Here is a 17869-nt window from a genome sequence, read left to right as displayed (position 1 = left end):
TACCATTAATGATTATAGTGCATTATATCCAAGATCATCTAACCTTCTCTTTATGTATCTTGTTTTTCATTTAGATAATGCAGACAGTGACGATAATGAGGGGGAATTTGATGATGTAAGTTTTTGGCTAGTTGGTTGGTTTGGTTTTCACCGTGACAATGGATCATTACTTATTTTTATCTATTTTATTTTTTCTCTCTACCAGGATAGCGAATATGAGGATCCAGATGGACCGTCTGATTCAGAGACCTATGCAGTTCCAGAAGATAACGATGATGATGATGATGATGATGATGATGATGATGAAAATTATGAGCCTCCACCAACAGAACCCGAAAACACTCTGCCCACACCTATACTTTTCGGTCCTTCAAATGGAGGATATGCAGGTATTGTTTTAGAGGTGCTTAGGCTATACTCGTAGTAAAAAAAAAAAAAAAAAAATTATTTAACCCCTTAAGGACCAAACTTCTGGAATAAAAGGGAATTATGACGTGTCAGACATGTCATGTGTCCTTAAGGGGTTAAAGGAGCACAATACAAATAAAAGAATGTATTCCTAACACTATTGTGATCTAGCAACTATTTAGATCATTGTGCCCCCTCCTCAAATTAATAAATAATGAGATTTACTTACCTTTATTTCCGTGGCCTGCCAGTCTCAACGCGGTCACCCCACCTCCTTGGCTGAGATCATCTCTCCTGAACAAACCTAGGAAGTCAATCATGTGGCTGTCGGATTGACAGCCATTAGAGCTGGCATTAGCCAGCAACGTAAATACCTTGCTCTCAGAAAAAGCAGGTACAGGCTCTTTGCCCCAGAACCACTGCATTGCTCAGAGTAGAAGGCGTCCAACGTAATTGAGGTGACCAGGAGTCCGGTAAACTCCTAGAAGCGCCTCTAGTGGCTGTCTGGTAAATAACCACTGGTGGTAGTCTTATTCCTGCAATGTTCTCTAAAACTCCAATGATTTACATTGCAAGACCAAGAGGGACAGGAACACTGCATCCAGACCACTTCAATGAACTGAAGTGGTCTGGGTGCCTATAGTGTCCCGTTACATTTCTAGTCCAGGCCAAGTTACTTGGAGTATGGATTTTTAGGATGGCACTGGTGGTATGCTGGAATTACCCTCGACCTCCTGCTGCCCAGTAGTTTTGTCTATGATAACCCAATTTCACTAAGAACTTAAGTAGAAGCCTTTTTATATATAATGCTAAGTTATGCAGGACTCTTGGGTAAGTGCTTGAAGAGGTCAGTAACCATCAGTTTATCCTTAATCCACTTGTCTCGTAGCATTCCTTTTGGGAATTCTCACTTTTATTTATGTATCATGGCATCAGGAATGTGTGAAGGGCTCCATGCTTGGATGCTTGTCATTGCTTGCGTCTCGTAGTCCTCCACTTGTGTGGTCGGTGCGTTGGGGTCAAAACTCAAGTAGCTCTCAGTCCAGGAAGGCCAAAGGTAAGGGTAAGTGCAACCTTAGGTGGTGATTCGCCTGTGGGGGGGGGGGGCTTCCAGACCTCTCCTTGCGATTCCTCCGCTCCCCCTTCCCTGGTGAATATGCTGTCTCCAGCATCTTTGTTCCAGCAGATTTTCCCAAAAGCGGTCAAAAGTTGCCTCTAGAGTAGCCATAGTTTGGCTGTGTACACATATCAAGTCGGCCTGGTGCCGCATACTGCCTTGAGTTACAGAAGCAGGTGCCTCCGCCATCTTGGATACCGCTACACCTTGCCAGCCAGCAATCCTCCAGTGTGAACCTCCGTGGATCAGAGGGTCGTGGTGGCACAGTCCAGCAGGCACCGGATTAAACCCTGCCGGTCCAGAAGAGTGGGGGGAATGTGACTCGGACCACAATCGAGTAACAGGCAAGACGGGAGATTGAACATGCCTCCTGCTTGAGATCAAGAGGTTATCGTTTTGACGAGGATCCCCCAAAACATATAGGAACTTTGATCACAGGTTGTTCGGGCACACCCTTCCAAGTAACAGCCCATCAACTTGTAAAATTGTAAAGTAAGACTCTTCAGAGAGTAGTAAATCTTGTTAGGATTGAGGAGCTCTAAGGCTCTGCATCCTTCGTTCCCAGTGTGTGCTTTATTAATAGTGTACAGTTTGTTTGAAGACAGACTATGTGTGCATGTGGTGTGTTTTGTGGTGGTGGTGTTTTTTTATTTTAACAACAAGGTAATGAGTAGTAGGTTTGACTCTCTCCTTAATTAAGTATAATAAAAGTAAGTGTTTCAGAGCTACAATTTACAAAGTGCACAGTAGTTTGCGTAAACAACATAATTCTGTTTTGGTTTGTAAGTGGGCACGTCTAAACTATAGTTTATGTATGTCATAATATTATCGTGTAACCAGTATTAAGCTTACACTTGTTTTGTTTATTGTGTTTTCTTTCCAAAAGATAAAAAACCAAACAGACAACCACCTGCCTTACCAAATCCAATAATGAACAAACCTAAACCAAAACCAAACACAACACCAAGGCCAAATCAGCCGTTACCACCACAAAGTAGAGCACACATGACTCCTCCATCGAAACTTTTCTACATTCCACAACTAAGTCCAAGGCCTCATCCAGGAATGAAGAAAGCATTACCCAAAGAACAGTTTGAAAATCAGGTACCAAGGTTTATTTCTGAATATATATTTTTACAGCCGACCTGGTACTGAAATCCATAGAGCAATTTTAAAAAATGTAGAGGCTGTCTAAATTAAGGCTATATATTTTTATGTTTGTTAACTGTGCTAGCTATATATTTTATGTTTTTGATGTCATACACTGGTCTTACTATTTAATGTGTTCTCCCACAGCGTCATCAGAATTTCTTAATTTTGTTCTGGAGGAAAATACTTTTGACTAATGAAAGCCTATGGGGAAAATATTTAAAGGTTTACTCCGAGAATCAGAACCACCACATCCCGCTATAGTGGTTATGATGCAAGGAGTACCTTGGCCTGGCTCCCCGGTAATAGGGAAAACCGTTAACCAATATTGCCCCCCTTACCTGGGTCCACGCTGGGCTCTGATGGTCCAGTGACGCATTTCGGGCTTGTGCAGTCACAGAAGCTGGAAGTTGCGGCTATCGCTATTCATCAGCCAATGATGAATGTAGAGGTTGCATGGATAACAGTGCAGTATTTAAAGGAACACTCCCAGCACCATAGCCACCACATAGCCTCTAGTGGTTATGGTAAAGACGTGCCTGGCCCCCTCCCAATGTAAGCAGGCAAACCATTTGCGAACAATTTGATAGCTTTCCTGGGGTCCGATGTGTGCCAGCCAGCACAATCTCTGGATCCTGGAGACTACCGAACTGAGCTAAGCCTAGTTGTGTAGAGCTTAGCTTATTGGCTGGAAACGTTCAGCTGACGCTCTCAGCCCACAAGCCTGCCCTACAACGCTGGGCTTAGCTAAGGAAAACTAATGTAAGACTCCATACACTGGGAGGGAACCAGGGCACTCTGGGCACCATAACCACTACAGCAGGCTGCCAGGAGTGTTCCTTTAAATATTAGTATTCTATTTTATGAGTCTTCTTTTAGATCACTCTATCTACAAACCTGAAAAATCCCCCCAGCCTTCAGCTCCACAACATGTACTCAAGATTTGCATTTCTTTTTCATGTGGCCCACTCAAAAATAATTGTTCCCTTTTTTTTTTCACTCATGAAATGATTTGTAGGTAGGTAAACTGCATAACTTAATTTGAGTAAGTGGCATCATGGTATACAATGTTAGAGGTGTGCAATAACTGCATAGTAGGATCCGTGTTAAGTTCTGTGACATGCAATTTAAGCCATTATAGAAATATGCCCAATATAATGCTGGAATCCAATATTGCAATCTGTGCCGTTATTCCCAGTTATGAAGGGGTATTAATAAAAGGATCACACCATTGCTGTCTGGGGCCGCTAATCTTTGGTCTACTGGGACATTAATGGGTTACACTCCTGAGTGCCACTTGCCATTTTAATGCTTAAAAAACTACTGCCTAGGCCTATAACTCCAACTAATCTCTTTTGAACCAGTGATGCGCTTATAGCAAAGTCCTCCCCTTAACCCATACTCTACCCTGGTGCTCTAAACATTAATCCCTACATTACCCTAAGACACACCACACATTAATTCCTGCTTAACTGGAACACACTATACTATCAAGGCTGAACTTAATGGACACGTGTCTCTTTTTAGACTATGTAACTATGTAACCCCTACACTACATTTGCACTGAACATTAATCCTTACAGTACCCTAACACAATTATCCTCTACTCTACCTTAAAATTTACATTAACACTAACTTTACATCATTCTGGTTAATCACAAAAGTCTGCTTTCCTCTCCATTCTATTATTCTGACCTTAAATTTGAAACGTACTTTGAATTCTCACTATAGTAAATAACCCTGTATGTGCATAAGATATTTTATAAATCCGCCTTCTTTTTTGTGCTTCATTGTGATATTTTCAGAACCCGTTGATTCAGTGGCGGATTCAGAGCCTGATCTCGGGAGGGGCACTTGTAGATTATTTAAATAAATAATCCAGACACAATAACCACTACAGCTCAGTGTAGTGGTTATTGTGCCAATAATGCCAAGACCCCCTCCCAGAGTAAGTAGTCAAACTGTTTAAGAACTGTTTGACAACTTACCTGAGGTCCTCTGGGAAATGGGGCTGTAGTAGGGCAGAGGAGCAGTGGTATGTGTGAGTGGTGCAATGTGTGAGGGGTGCAGTGTATTAGCAGTGTGTGTGTGTGAAGGTTGCAGTGTGTACGTGAGGGCGGCAGTATATGTCAGGGGTGCAGTGTGTGTGTGGGTCAGTATGTGTGTGTGACAGTTACAGTGTGTGTGTGTATTGCAGTGTATGTGTGGGGCAATGTATGTGTGTGGGGGCAATGTGTTTATGGGGGGCAGTGTGTGTATGTGGGGGCAATGTGTGTGTATGGGGGCAGTGTATGTGTATATGGGGCAATGTGTTTATGGGGGGCAGGGGCAATGTGTGTGTGTATGGGGGGCAGGGGCAATGTGTGTGTGTATGGGGGGCAGGGGCAATGTGTGTGTGTATGGGGGGCAGCGGCAATGTGTGTGTGTATGGGGGGCAGGGGCAATGTGTGTGTGTGTATGGGGGCAGCGGCAATGTGTGTGTGTATGGGGGGCAGGGGCAATGTGTGTGTGTGTATGGGGGCAGCGGCAATGTGTGTGTATGGGGGCAGGGGCAATGTGTGTGTGTATGGTGGGCAGGGGCAATGTGTGTGTATGGGGGGCAGGGGCAATGTGTGTGTATGGGGGGCAGGGGCAATGTGTCTGTGTGTTTATGGGGGGCAGGGGCAGTGTGTGTGTGTGTGTGTGTGTGTGTATGGGGGCAGGGGCAATGTGTGTGTGTGTGTGTGTATGGGGGCAGGGGCAATGTGTGTGTGTTTATGGGGGGCAGGGGCAATGTGTGTGTGTTTATGGGGGGCAGGGGCAGTGTGTGTGTGTGTATGGGGGGCAGGGGCAATGTGTGTGTATGAAAAGAAGGGTAAGGGGGGGAGCGTTTTTTTATATTTTTTTTTTTAATGTGTGGTTTTTTTTTAATTTAATTAAAATAAATATATAATTTATGTCCCCCCTCCCTTCTTACCTTTACTGTGTGTCAGGATCGGGACAGGGATCCAACACGCAGAGTACAAACAGGTACAGGGTACGTATACCGGACCTTAGAATGGCCGGACTAACATAAGTAGTAGTAAAGAATGGTCTAGAGACAAGCCGAGGTCGAGGGAACGAGAGAGCAGGTAAACGAGAGACAAGCCGAGTCAAAGGGTAATAGAGGTAAACGAGGTAGAACAGACAAGCCGGGTCAAAACCAAAGAAACTAACAGAATACAAGAGCACTGAGTGACTAGACAAGCTAGAACCACGACAGGGCAATGAACAAACGTAGAAAGCCCTCTTTTATACCCTGATTCTAGACAGGTAATCACGCCCCCGACGAATCCTCATTCGTGCTTGGGGCTTGATTGACAGATCGGGTTGGGTTGTCGTCATGACGTCGGCTACTGAACGCCGCGTCATAAAAGGAAGTGGATCCCTCGCGGCCGGCGTGTAAACGACCGAGGGAACCGCGAGGAACGAGTGATTCAACCCTTTTGCGAGGAAGAGCGTCCAAGTGTCTCACCTCCACAGAGGTAGAGACAGCAGGTACCCTGACACTGTGAGGAGGGGGGACATCTTTCTTTCCCTGGTGGTCCAGTGGGGTTCATTGGTGGTTCCAGTGGTAGGAGTGAACTCTAGCCCGCGCTCCAGGGCTAGAGTTCACTCTCGCGAGATTTGGAGCGTTGCCGTGGTAACCGTGGCAATGCTCCAAATCTCGCGAGAGGAGGACCCGGAGGAGCTGCTGGTAACAGCTCCCGGGTCCTTTCTCCCTCCCCTGCCGGTCGGCTGTCAGTAATGTGCCTGCGGACCGGGGAGGGAGATCACCCTCCCCGGTCTGCAGGCACAATGCAGGGTTGGCACTTGGACAATGTCAGTCCTGCATTAGCCGGCAGGGGAGAATCTGCGTTGATTGTGTTATTTATTTCCTATAATAATACAATATAATATAATATTGTGCAAAAGTTAATTTATTTCAGTAATGCAACGTAAAAAAGGGGAAACTAATATATGAGATGGACGCATTACATGCAAAGCAAGATAGTTCAAGCCGTGACTTGTCATAAGTGCGATGATTATGGCTTACAAAATAATTTAAGACAAGGTTTCTAAAAATAGTACTACCTGAAAGAGATTAGTAAAACAATTGCTTTTTTAAACCTCCAGGGGGAGACTCCAAAAATGAGTATAGCATTAGAAACTCTTCGCAATGTTGGAACCCTCTGATTCATTCAGAGAGGTACCATTAAAAGGACACTTACAAATAAAGGTTCAAGACCATTTTATCTCTGTTATTTCACATGTATCAGTCATGGATTTACGTGTTTTGCCTATGCACTAATATATATGTGCGATCCTTCTTATCTCATACTGTACCATTCACTTGTAAAATAGTTTGAATATCTACAGGGAGAAAATCTTTATTAAATGAATACTAGTATTTGAATTTTAAGAAGAAAATGCTAAATTGGTATTTGGAGCATTATTGCATGGATATATCTGCATTACGTTCTCAAAGATTGTTTTGTGTGTTTTTTGTTTTGTTTTTTGTTTTGTTTGTTTTTTCTTTTTCCCCTTTTTTTCTTTTTAGTAGATACTGATTGGAGATCTCCATTATTTGTCATGTGATATTTGGTCATCGTTTACCATACTGATTTGCTATATGGTTGTGAAATGCTACATTGGAAAACTGCTTTTGAGTTTTTAACCTCTGTATTTAAATATTGTGTGTGTGTGTGTTTTCATATAAATATAATTCCCATTTTACTGTATTTCAGGAGGATTACATTGTGCCAAAGGATGAGGACGATGATATTTATATTGAACCTACACAGGATATACAGCAGCCTTATAAACGTAAGAAATAATACTTTAATATATTCAGGATTCTGCATTGCCCCAAGTAGAGCAACAATAATAATCTTTAAAAATGCTGTAAAATACGGAGCTCCTGATGTGTTGGCAAACACTGATGGAAAGAGTTATTTTGGTTTTTGTTGGCTACTGCATGTAGAATCAACTTAGTTCTATCAGTATCCAATGGTTTGGGGGGCTCTGAGATAGTAGAAAAGTTCAGAAAAAAAGTGTGAAAAGGGGGATTTTTGTTAGGTTAAAAAAAAAAATCTGATTCATAAACGGTAATATAAGATTATTGTTCTTAGTTTCTTGATTTGACTTTGAAAGTTCATAATATAGCGTTGAACTACATATCCTATAAAATCTGAGGTGCTGAGGCTTGCGGGATATGAACTAAATGACATGAATGACCTACAAGTATCTATCTATGCCACTTCATGACCCCTGGAGAATCTGCAGTCTTTTATCCAGCAGAGAGACTTCTAAGGTGTCTCATTTCCCTTTCAATTAAAAGGAATGTATCTTTTTAAGCTTTCTTAAAAGTCAGGGACGGGTCAGCTCCGATGTGTAAAATCTTTTTGAGGGTGCCATTCGCACTGCAGGGATGCTCTTGGGTTTGGTTCTGAGGTTTGCAACTAATTTTGGGCTCTTGGATCAAATCTCTCTCACGCACTGCAGGAACTTATTGCCACAATTCTAAAACGTTTGCATCAGATAGGAGGCACTAAAATGCAATTGATCACATAAAGAAAAAATTGGTGCATTCAAAATAGGATTTCTTTAAATGTTCAGGCATATCGTGAAGCTGTTGCTCTTAATTTAACATATATATATATTTTTTTTTATTATTTTTTTTTTTTTAAACAAAAGCTCCAGTTGTGAATCGTGCAAGTAAGCCAACAAAGCCAACCATTCCATCATCTGCAAAGTCATTAAGCCTTCCAATCATTGACCCAAATGAACCAGGTGAGGAAACACAAGATCTAAAGGTATCAACACCACCGTTTATCCATGTCTCTTCTTACCCCTTTGATGCCGAAAAATAATTTGCTATATATAAAATAACAGAAGTTATGACAATTGAACAAACTTGGAGCATCGAATTTATATATATTTTTAAATGTGCACTTTAAAGTGGAGGCAAAACGTAAATAACATCCCATTACTTTTAAACAATAAACCAATCTTTCTGATTATGCCTATTTAAACATGTAAGAGGCCTAAATTGATTGATTTAGTTGTCTCCCTTGACAAGTAATGGTGATAATAAAATTATCATTGATACATGCTGAGTTGCCAATAATGTGTGCTCTATTACAACATGGGCAAAGTACAGAATGATGAAATAGATGAATTCTTTATTTTTATCATTACTCAAGTCAAGAGCACCCCCCAGTGGTATCATAAAAACCTGCAGCTTACAACTTCCAGAAAGCATTCGGCAAGGAATATAGTCAGGATTGTGTACTAAAGCGCGGATTGTTAAGAATGCCAAAGAATTTAAATGTTTATGTCAAAAAAAGCTGATTTGGAAACATTCTTCAAGTTGGTTGTTTTCAGTTTGATGATCTTGGTCCAAAATTTTTAATTCTCTGTGATTTCACTTTGAATTCCAGACATTTTAGTAACCAGCCCTGTAAGTTTGAAGACTGTAGTTACGTTTCTTGAGAACCAAAAATGTAGCCGATTTGGACGCATTCACGTTTCACACAGGTTGGCCAGTTTGGCAGCCTTTTAACCCCTTAAGGACACATGACGTGTGTAACATGTCATGATTCCCTTTTATCCCAGAAGTTTGGTCCTTAAGGGGCTAAAAGTAATGCACCATGTACTAAAAAACCACAACTTTCTTTTATTCAGATTGATTTTTAATTTGTTAATATTTTAATTACATTACATATTTTAATTACATAAGTTTAGTATTACGGTAGAGTGATCAAAATATAACTCAAATACAATTTCCTCTTCATTTCATTAAAACTAGAATTTGAAAATGTAATAGCTTCTTAAACCTTGTTTTCATTTTCCCCCAGCGGTATATGAGGTCCCTGAAAATGAGGTGAAGTATCTTTTGTTTTATTTTTTGTTTTGTAACGAGAGTGTGTGTGTGTGTGTGTGTGTGTCTGTCTGTCTGTCTGTCTGTCTCTCTAAATGTGTAAAATGTAATTTATTTGTCAGGAACAATTCAGCGTTTTGACCTTTTGCCCCAGTGCTCAGTTGTCCTTGCATTTGTCCTACACTTTCAAAGCCTGAGTGATGCATTGTACTCCTGTAGTCTGCAGCAGCAACTACATTTCTTAAGCACAAATAACCCTTTCTTTACGAACATGGTCCCTTGTGCATACATAATGAACACAAACACAAATTAACAGATAGGGCATTGGGTCAGTCACTTAGTGCTATGATATTACAACATATCAACCAGCTAATAGTGGACTAATATATTAAAGAAAGAAGCACATTTTAAAAAAAATATATAGTATTTCAAAGTCTTTGGCCTCCTGGTAGTCCTAGCTGAATTGTGTCCTTGCAAGCTTACATTGCTGAAGTGAGCCTGGGCTTGTGTGCCGTATTCTCTGTACCCTGAAACTGCAAGAACACAAGGCTAGCATGTACTTGGTATTATGGGCAGCAGAACCTCTATACCATGGAGTTCTGAAAGATGTTCCTATGTTTCTCTATAATAAAAACCTCTACCTGTACAGGATCCCATGCTTGCTTTGCTCTCCTCAACGGAACACAATGCTAACTAATGTTCTACGTCCATAGCATTGATCTCAGTGACTGCCTTTATATACGCCGAGGACAACTTGACTGGTCCGGCATTTCTATTACTCACTCCATAATGGATGTCTGATCATTTAATGTTGGCAGTAATTTACTGGAACTGTGTGGACAAAACCAGAGCTGTTTATAGTAATTAGTAAATGTAGTGATATTGAACATTATTGGTATGAATTGTAAGGCATGGTACACTTATTGGGCACACTGGTAAGATCATTACTGTCCTGTGGCATATCATCCTAGACTTTTTCTATAGCTCTAAGAGATGGTGTGCATTTTTGGGGAGTGGGGGAGGGTTGGTACTTGGAAAGATCTGTGAAGTTTGTCTAAACTACTTGTGAGTACTTCTTTCTCTTTTGCTCCCGTTTGTCATAAATATTGTGCCGCATGGGAAAACCCCTAAAAAAAAAAAAAAATAAAAAAAAAAAAAAAAAAAAAAATCAGAATCTGTGCTTTTTGTGATTGGTTCTACATCAGGCTGTCCGTTTGTATAATTTTCATAAATACAAATTATGTAAAATTTCGGAAGTAAAACATGTGCAAAATGTTAAGTTTTCAACAACGTGCGTAACTGCAGAACGAGATATATGCATCAGGATCACCAGAATTATATTCATACATAAAATATATTGGGTGTTGAGAATAAAAAGTGTTTTTGTTCTGAAGGGTGAAATAAAGTACTAAAGTTGCAGGAACGATGGAATATCGTTGCACCTTTTCTATATTTGCTGCATTTTTCGGAACAAATCTTGTTTTATTCATAACCCCCACTGACTCCGTCATGAAACAGACAGTATTGGTCTTGCTATATATATCCCTAATTATTATGTCACACATATAGGGATAGTTTCTTTTTTGAGAGATATGTCTATCTCCAATAACTGATTATTGTGTCTCCCATAGATGTAAATGGAAGAACTGTTATTCCGTTACTAGAGTTGAGTGGATTTCTTGTGATAGAATTCAGCCCATAAAGTGTTATACGATCATAAAAGTTGCGAAAATACCCAAACTTGGGTAAATCATTATTCAAAACAATGGGAGCAGTAGTTACACTCCTTTGGGGATAATTCCTTTTTTTACAAATTTGTCCCACTTTTTAGGTCACAGCACTTTGAGAAATCTCTCACATTAGACAAAGTTGAATAACTTGAAATGTGATTGAAATGGCATACTATACATAAAATGGCATACTATACATCATGCCTCAACAGCCATTTGCTAGTCAGTCTTTTTGCTAGATCGACCTTTATATGGACCACTCAGATTTTACCATGGTCATCCCCCTATCAAGTCCACATGACACATCCATGGTACATCCATATTTAATATCTGTTCTTTGGCACCTTCATGCATCTCAATGGTTTTTGCAGAAGTGTAGGTAGGAACCGCACTCAATCCCTAAGAAGCCACCCAGTGCTCCGGAGCATGGCCAGCAATCCCACAACAGCAAAGCAAATAGAAGAAATGTCTCCAGGCACTCATGATGTTAAAGCCACAGGCAGGACAGCAATGTTTCAACCTAACAGGAGGTGTTTGTCCTTTCTGTTTCAATAAACCTGCCTGTGGCTTTAACATCCTGAGTGCCTGGAGATATTTCTTCTCAATGGCTTTTGTCACAACACTACCAACTCACAATTACTCCATAATCCACACAGTTCACTTTCATGGACCCTGACCACATTTCTTGTTGGCCTTTTGTGTTAAACATTGTAGCAGTTTGGTTGTGTTGTTGGGTTTGGACTTTAATTTTATTTCTGTATCTTTTTTTTTATTATCAGGTAAAACCTTCTCCGCAGTTAAAAAGGTACGATCGTAGAATATGGACATATTGTGGACAATGACATTTGTTGTTTTAGTGATAATTTCTCATTATAAATAAACCTTATATTTAACACAACCTTTGTTTATATATCCATTATAATTCACAACTTGGAACCATAAGCCTAATTCTGGACATCCTTGATTCTATCCTAACACGTGAGCAATCTGCAAGCTTAAAATTTGAATCTAAGAGTTAAAAAACGAAATCTTTCCACAGACAGTCTGTTTCCCAGTGTTTATACCCAGGAGGCAACTCCCTCTCATAGAAGTCTGAGCTAAAAGGTCAGCTATAGATTTTATTCAGATAGTAATCTTCTGCAAATATTGTTACATGACATAAACTAATCTCACCCTATCTGTTTAGAAGTCCACAAGCTCACAATTAGTTTTTTATTGTTTGTTAGTTTTTCTAAACATATTAAGGTATATTAAAAGTACATTAGCTATATATTCCACTCCAAAATATTTTTTAGTAGGTATAGAATTTTATTTTTTTTATCCATGTTTTATCATTAAGGTTTTGTTTTTTTTAATTATACTAAACATTGTTTTAACTGAGCTAGATTATTCACGAAAAATTCAAATTGTTGTAATGACAAGAGTGTTTACATTTTGAAGTCAAAAAAGGCAATTTAAAGGGACACTATAGTCACCTGAACAACTTTAGCTTAATGAAGCAGTTTTGGTGTATAGAACATGCCCCTGCAGCCTCACTGCTCAATCCTCTGCCATTTAGGAGTTAAATCCCTTTGTTTATGAACCCTAGTCACACCTCCCTGCATGTGACTTGCACAGCCTTCCATAAACACTTCCTGTAAAGAGAGCCCTATTTAGGCTTTCTTTATTGCAAGTTCTGTTTAATTAAGAATTTCTTATCCCCTGCAATGTTAATAGCTTGCTAGACCCTGCAAGAGCCTCCTGTATGTGATTAAAGTTCAATTTAGAGATTGAGATACAATTATTTAAGGTAAATTACATCTGTTTGAAAGTGAAACCAGTTTTTTTTTTTTCATGCAGGCTCTGTCAATCATAGCCAGGGGAGGTGTGGCTAGGGCTGCATAAACAGAAACAAAGTGATTTATCTCCTAAATGGCAGTGAATTGAGCAGTGAAATTGCAGGGGAATGATCTATACACTAAAACCGCTTTATTTAGCTAAAGTAATTTAGGTGACTATAGTGTTCCTTTAAGAAAATAGCTAGTTCGTTGAGGATTTTTTATTTCCAATTCAACTATTTAAATTATTGTTAAATTCCCAATAATCCCCGATTTAGTGAACAGCCATAGAAGTATCTAACTAGTCTTTAATCTTGGAGCGGCAATCTATGGACATAAGAAAAAGACACATTTGTCTACAGGACAGCCATTTTAACAGCAGGCAAATGAGCATTAACCCAGCCCCACTTGGCATAAATTGTGTAAGGGAGCTCTAATTACCCTTTAGAGCAGGGTTGTCCAACCTGCAGCCCCCCAGATGTTGCTGAACTACAACTCCCATGATTCCCTGCCCATCTGTTTCACTGAAAGAATCATTGGAGTTGTAGTTCAGCAACATCTAGGGGGCCGCAGGCTGGACAGCCCTGCTCTAAAGGGTAATTAAATCTGTAGCTCTTCCTGTTTGACCTTGTCACCATTGTTCATGATGAAATAAAGATTGGAATCCGATGTCCATTAATTAGCACATATTTTACACTACTTCAGATGTGACTAAAAGCAAGTTGATTTTGTGCTTTATCAACGCCTGTTATGACTAACTTCTCTCAAGTCTAGAGCAATAACCCTGTTTGTTATCCCATAATAGTGCTCAGCCATTGAGATAGAACCACAACAAGAGAAACATTATACATTTTAATTGTGTGCGTTGACTGCATTCGTCCATGTACGAATAGTTTGACAGTGAATCGATTCATCCAAAACAAAAAGCCATCAGTTCGTTATTAAGTATTTACAATGTTTTTGTTTGGTTTGTGGTTTAGATTTAGAATGAACATCTATTTGTTTAAACAAATGATATGTTTATGGACCAGTGCAACAAATTCTGCATTGACGTAATATCCGTATTACACACGAATAATACAAAATATAAATATTCATTTACAACCAAAAAGAGGTAAAAGCGCACGCACACACACACCAGACGGGAGTGATTACCTTAAATCGGACAAATAGGTATCTCCTCCTTTATACACAATAATTAGATTCTCTATTGGAAAATCCCTATACAGAAAATATAAACACAGAGAAGGACATAGTGCAACCTGTATATTATATATAAAACAAAGGGAAATTCTGAGATGAAATCACTCACACTTTTATGAGCCGTTTAAAAGTAGGCTCAGGACTTATGCAGCTTTCATGTCACTTAAATGGGACATGTGCATTTCCTTGAATCCTCAGGCCAGTTCCCCTTAGGTCTCAATGATCATCAAGTTTGGAGTCAGGAGTCAGGAGCCAGGAGCCAGGAGTATCAGGATAAGTAATTTATTTTAACAAATAGTTAAAAGATAAATGGTAAAAAGCAATATTGCAACACACAACGCGTTTCAACCAACTGTTTGTGGTCTTCCTCGGGTGCTCTTCCAAATCGCAATGGATGTATCACAGTTTATATAGGGGGTAGTATTACATACTTAATTGCTAAATTAACAACACTTGTATAGGTAATTAGCCATATATGGTCCGGACCGGATGTGGTCTGCCACCTCCAATATGGCTCCACATCCGGTTCGGAAGGACACACAAATAAAATGCAATAATACATAAATAGCAATAAAGCACAGTATTAATGGTATATATCCATCTCCCATCATAATCAGCATCCATGATATAATAAAATCGTGTGTGACTACGAAAAAGGGAGGTGTTTTGAGTCCTATCGGTATTCCGTTGCATCACTTCCGGTCACGTGTCCAAAAATGGAGTCCGTCCGTCGCGTCACTTCCGGTGACGTGTATAGCAGCAGAAACCGTCCGTGTCACTTCCGGTTTCGTAATTAGATGGCAAAAGAAACTCTCTTCCCTCTTCTAGGGGTGTAGTAATGTCCGTTCTTAAATTGAGGGCAAGGTGGCCATCTTAAGAGTGGGCAAACAGTCCTCATGTCAATATATTCATTTCAAATGGCAAATATTGCATACAAGAAAAAAACAAAATAAAAGACACATATTAATTGCATAATCCAGCATAGATTAAAATGAATGTATCACTAATGTAGCTCACTCATATAAATAATAGGGGAACTACAATATTAAAAGAAACATAAACCCTTTATCCTGAATATGAATTTCCCTTTGTTTTATATATAATATACAGGTTGCACTATGTCCTTCTCTGTGTTTATATTTTCTGTATAGGGATTTTCCAATAGAGAATCTAATTATTGTGTATAAAGGAGGAGATACCTATTTGTCCGATTTAAGGTAATCACTCCCGTCTGGTGTGTGTGTGCGCTTTTACCTCTTTTTGGTTGTACATGTTTCTTTAAGTATATATAGTGGTGATATACTTGGTTTTGGCTGCACCATCCACCCACTTGATCCTTGAGCGCCACTTCTATACTGTTTTCTGTTATTTGATAAATATTCATTGTTATTGTTGCTTTTAAAAAAAAGTAGCTTCCCCGCCTGTTTATAATTTAAACAAATATGTGATTTGGTTTACAGTATCTAGCAGTTTATGGCACACTTTATGTATTAACTGATAAATATATTTTATACATGTTATTGTTTAGGAAGTACTTTATTCTATAGTGAGTTTTATTACCGAAATAGAATGTTTTGATTAGCTTCCGTGAGTGGAAAACAGAATAGTAATATTTAGACCCAAATGCAAGAGATGGAGTTTTTTTTTTTTTTTTTCTAAGGCTGCAATATGTTTATTTTTGTGAATAGACCTCTAATATGTTTCGGTCGTTTGTTTGTTTTTTTTATCAGATGTGTTGTCTGATACGTGTTTATTTGATTTTCAGATCATCTTTACCTCTTCCAAAAAGAGACTCTCCTCCCAAAATAGTACGTAAGGCTTGTTGTTAATAATATATTTTTTAAATTATCTTTTTTTTATTTACTTTTTTACTACTGCTATTATTATTGTCATTGTTTTTCACACCTCTTAGTATAATAGCAATATAGATTAGAATATAGAAGTAACCGTTTTTTGTAGAGTACCATGTATGGGAATTCAAATATGGCGGGTGAATTCTGCTGATGGGCAGCTTAATCTAGCACTGGGCTATACTGAGATCACATTCAGGGAGGAAAGTGCCGTGGCACTGTAGTGGATTGTTACAAGTAAGTTGCTGAGGTTTTGTTGATCAATATCCGATATGTTTTGTGTTTGGAGAGGCCTTTTGATTAAGGTGTGTAAGGGGTCATGATGAGACTGCAGGTTATCCACTTGTGGTCAATAAGATTGAAAGGAGAGTTTGGGAGAAAACTAAGCAGCAGAGGTTACAGGACTATCAGTAGGTATGTAAAAGTCTCCCCATGGTGAGCACAGATACAGTCAGAGAGAGAAAAATGAAAGAGCCAGACATAGTGAAGTGTCCCAGAAATGGTAAATAGATCAATACGAATGGGTTGAAAAGACAGGATACCTTTCAAAGGAGCAAAAAAAAGAGAGGGCATGGGGCTATATAGTCAAAAGTAGAGTAAAATGAAAGAGGTGTACCAACACAATCTCCATGTCCATTGCAGGATTTCAGTAGAAGCCAAGAGATGTAGATTGTTCGAAATGAGAAGATAGTTTGTTTCATACAGGCTGTACATTCCATACAGTATTACTGTCAGGGTACCTGTGGTCTCTACCTCCGAAAGAGGTAGAGACTTAGCAGTTCCTTCATCCGGACGGTCTGATGGCTTCCTTCCTCGCGGTCTATCCGGTCGTGCAAAGCCGGCCGCGAGGGAGTGACTGCCTTTTACAGCATCACGTCCGGAAGTACGTCAGGACACTACCGGAACGACCTGTCAGTCAAGTGCTGCAGGACCAATCAGGACGCCTCAGAGGCGTGGTTACTTTTCGGAACAGGGTATTTAATGGAGCTTCTCTCGTCAGCTCATTGCCCTGTCGTGGTTCTAGCTTGTTCTAGTCACTCAGTGCTTGTGTTCTGCTTATCCCCTTTGGTTTTGACCCGGCTTGTTTATTCTACTCTGCTTACCTCTGTATTCTTGATTCGGCTTGTCTCTCGCTCTCCTGTCTTCTGTTACCCTCTACCTCGGCTTGTCTTTGACTATTCTCTCAGTACTACTTACGTTAGTCCGGCCATTCTAAGGTCCGGTATACGTATCTGGCTACTGTTTGTACGCTGCGTGTTGGATCCCTGTCCCGATCCTGACAATTACATACAGCACATTAGGTTTAAGTTCAAGTTTTCGACTCTGTTGTGAAAACAGACAGGTTGGGAGCAGCTAGGAATTGAACAGCCAAGGTTTTGGAAGATGTAACCGATAGAAGTAGAAAAAAGCAAAGTGGTAATTAAGGAGTGCTTTTAAAGGATGAAAAAAATTATTATTTGGGAAAATAAATCAGTTTTCTACAGGTGGCAAAGAATGTGGAGAGAATAACTGATAAGACAAGTATTACATAGGAGGCTTCTTTTGGTAGGGTAGAGAAGAAGCGGTAGAGGAAAAAGAAAAAAGAAGACAAGCTAAGGGTTAAGCACTAAACGGGGCACTAAATTTCCCATTTTTAGATCAAGTCAAACTGGAATAATATTGAAGCATGGCATATTTTCCAGTTCAGTTTATTAAGGCTATTGTTAAAGTACTCT

At 39.6% G+C, this 17869-nt stretch overlaps 1 protein-coding gene across 3 annotated transcripts in view; it reads left to right on the top strand.

The window, feature by feature from the left end:
- Positions 1–17869, top strand: part of BLNK (B cell linker) — a 171980-nt gene that overhangs the window by 136405 nt on the left and 17706 nt on the right. For all 3 annotated transcript variants that reach the window (XM_063435232.1, XM_063435234.1, XM_063435233.1), the window contains 8 exons: positions 75–115; positions 206–389; positions 2412–2629; positions 7420–7498; positions 8369–8464; positions 9532–9557; positions 12064–12089; positions 16070–16112. In XM_063435232.1, coding sequence (XP_063291302.1) covers positions 75–115; positions 206–389; positions 2412–2629; positions 7420–7498; positions 8369–8464; positions 9532–9557; positions 12064–12089; positions 16070–16112 — 713 coding nt within the window. The remainder of the gene's footprint in view (positions 1–74; positions 116–205; positions 390–2411; positions 2630–7419; positions 7499–8368; positions 8465–9531; positions 9558–12063; positions 12090–16069; positions 16113–17869) is intronic.

This window comes from Pelobates fuscus, chromosome 10 (assembly GCF_036172605.1).
Source record: "Pelobates fuscus isolate aPelFus1 chromosome 10, aPelFus1.pri, whole genome shotgun sequence".
Taxonomy (NCBI): Eukaryota; Metazoa; Chordata; class Amphibia; order Anura; family Pelobatidae; genus Pelobates; species Pelobates fuscus.
The sequence above is the reverse complement of the archived record's forward strand: the minus strand, read 5'-3'. Positions and strand labels throughout refer to the sequence as shown.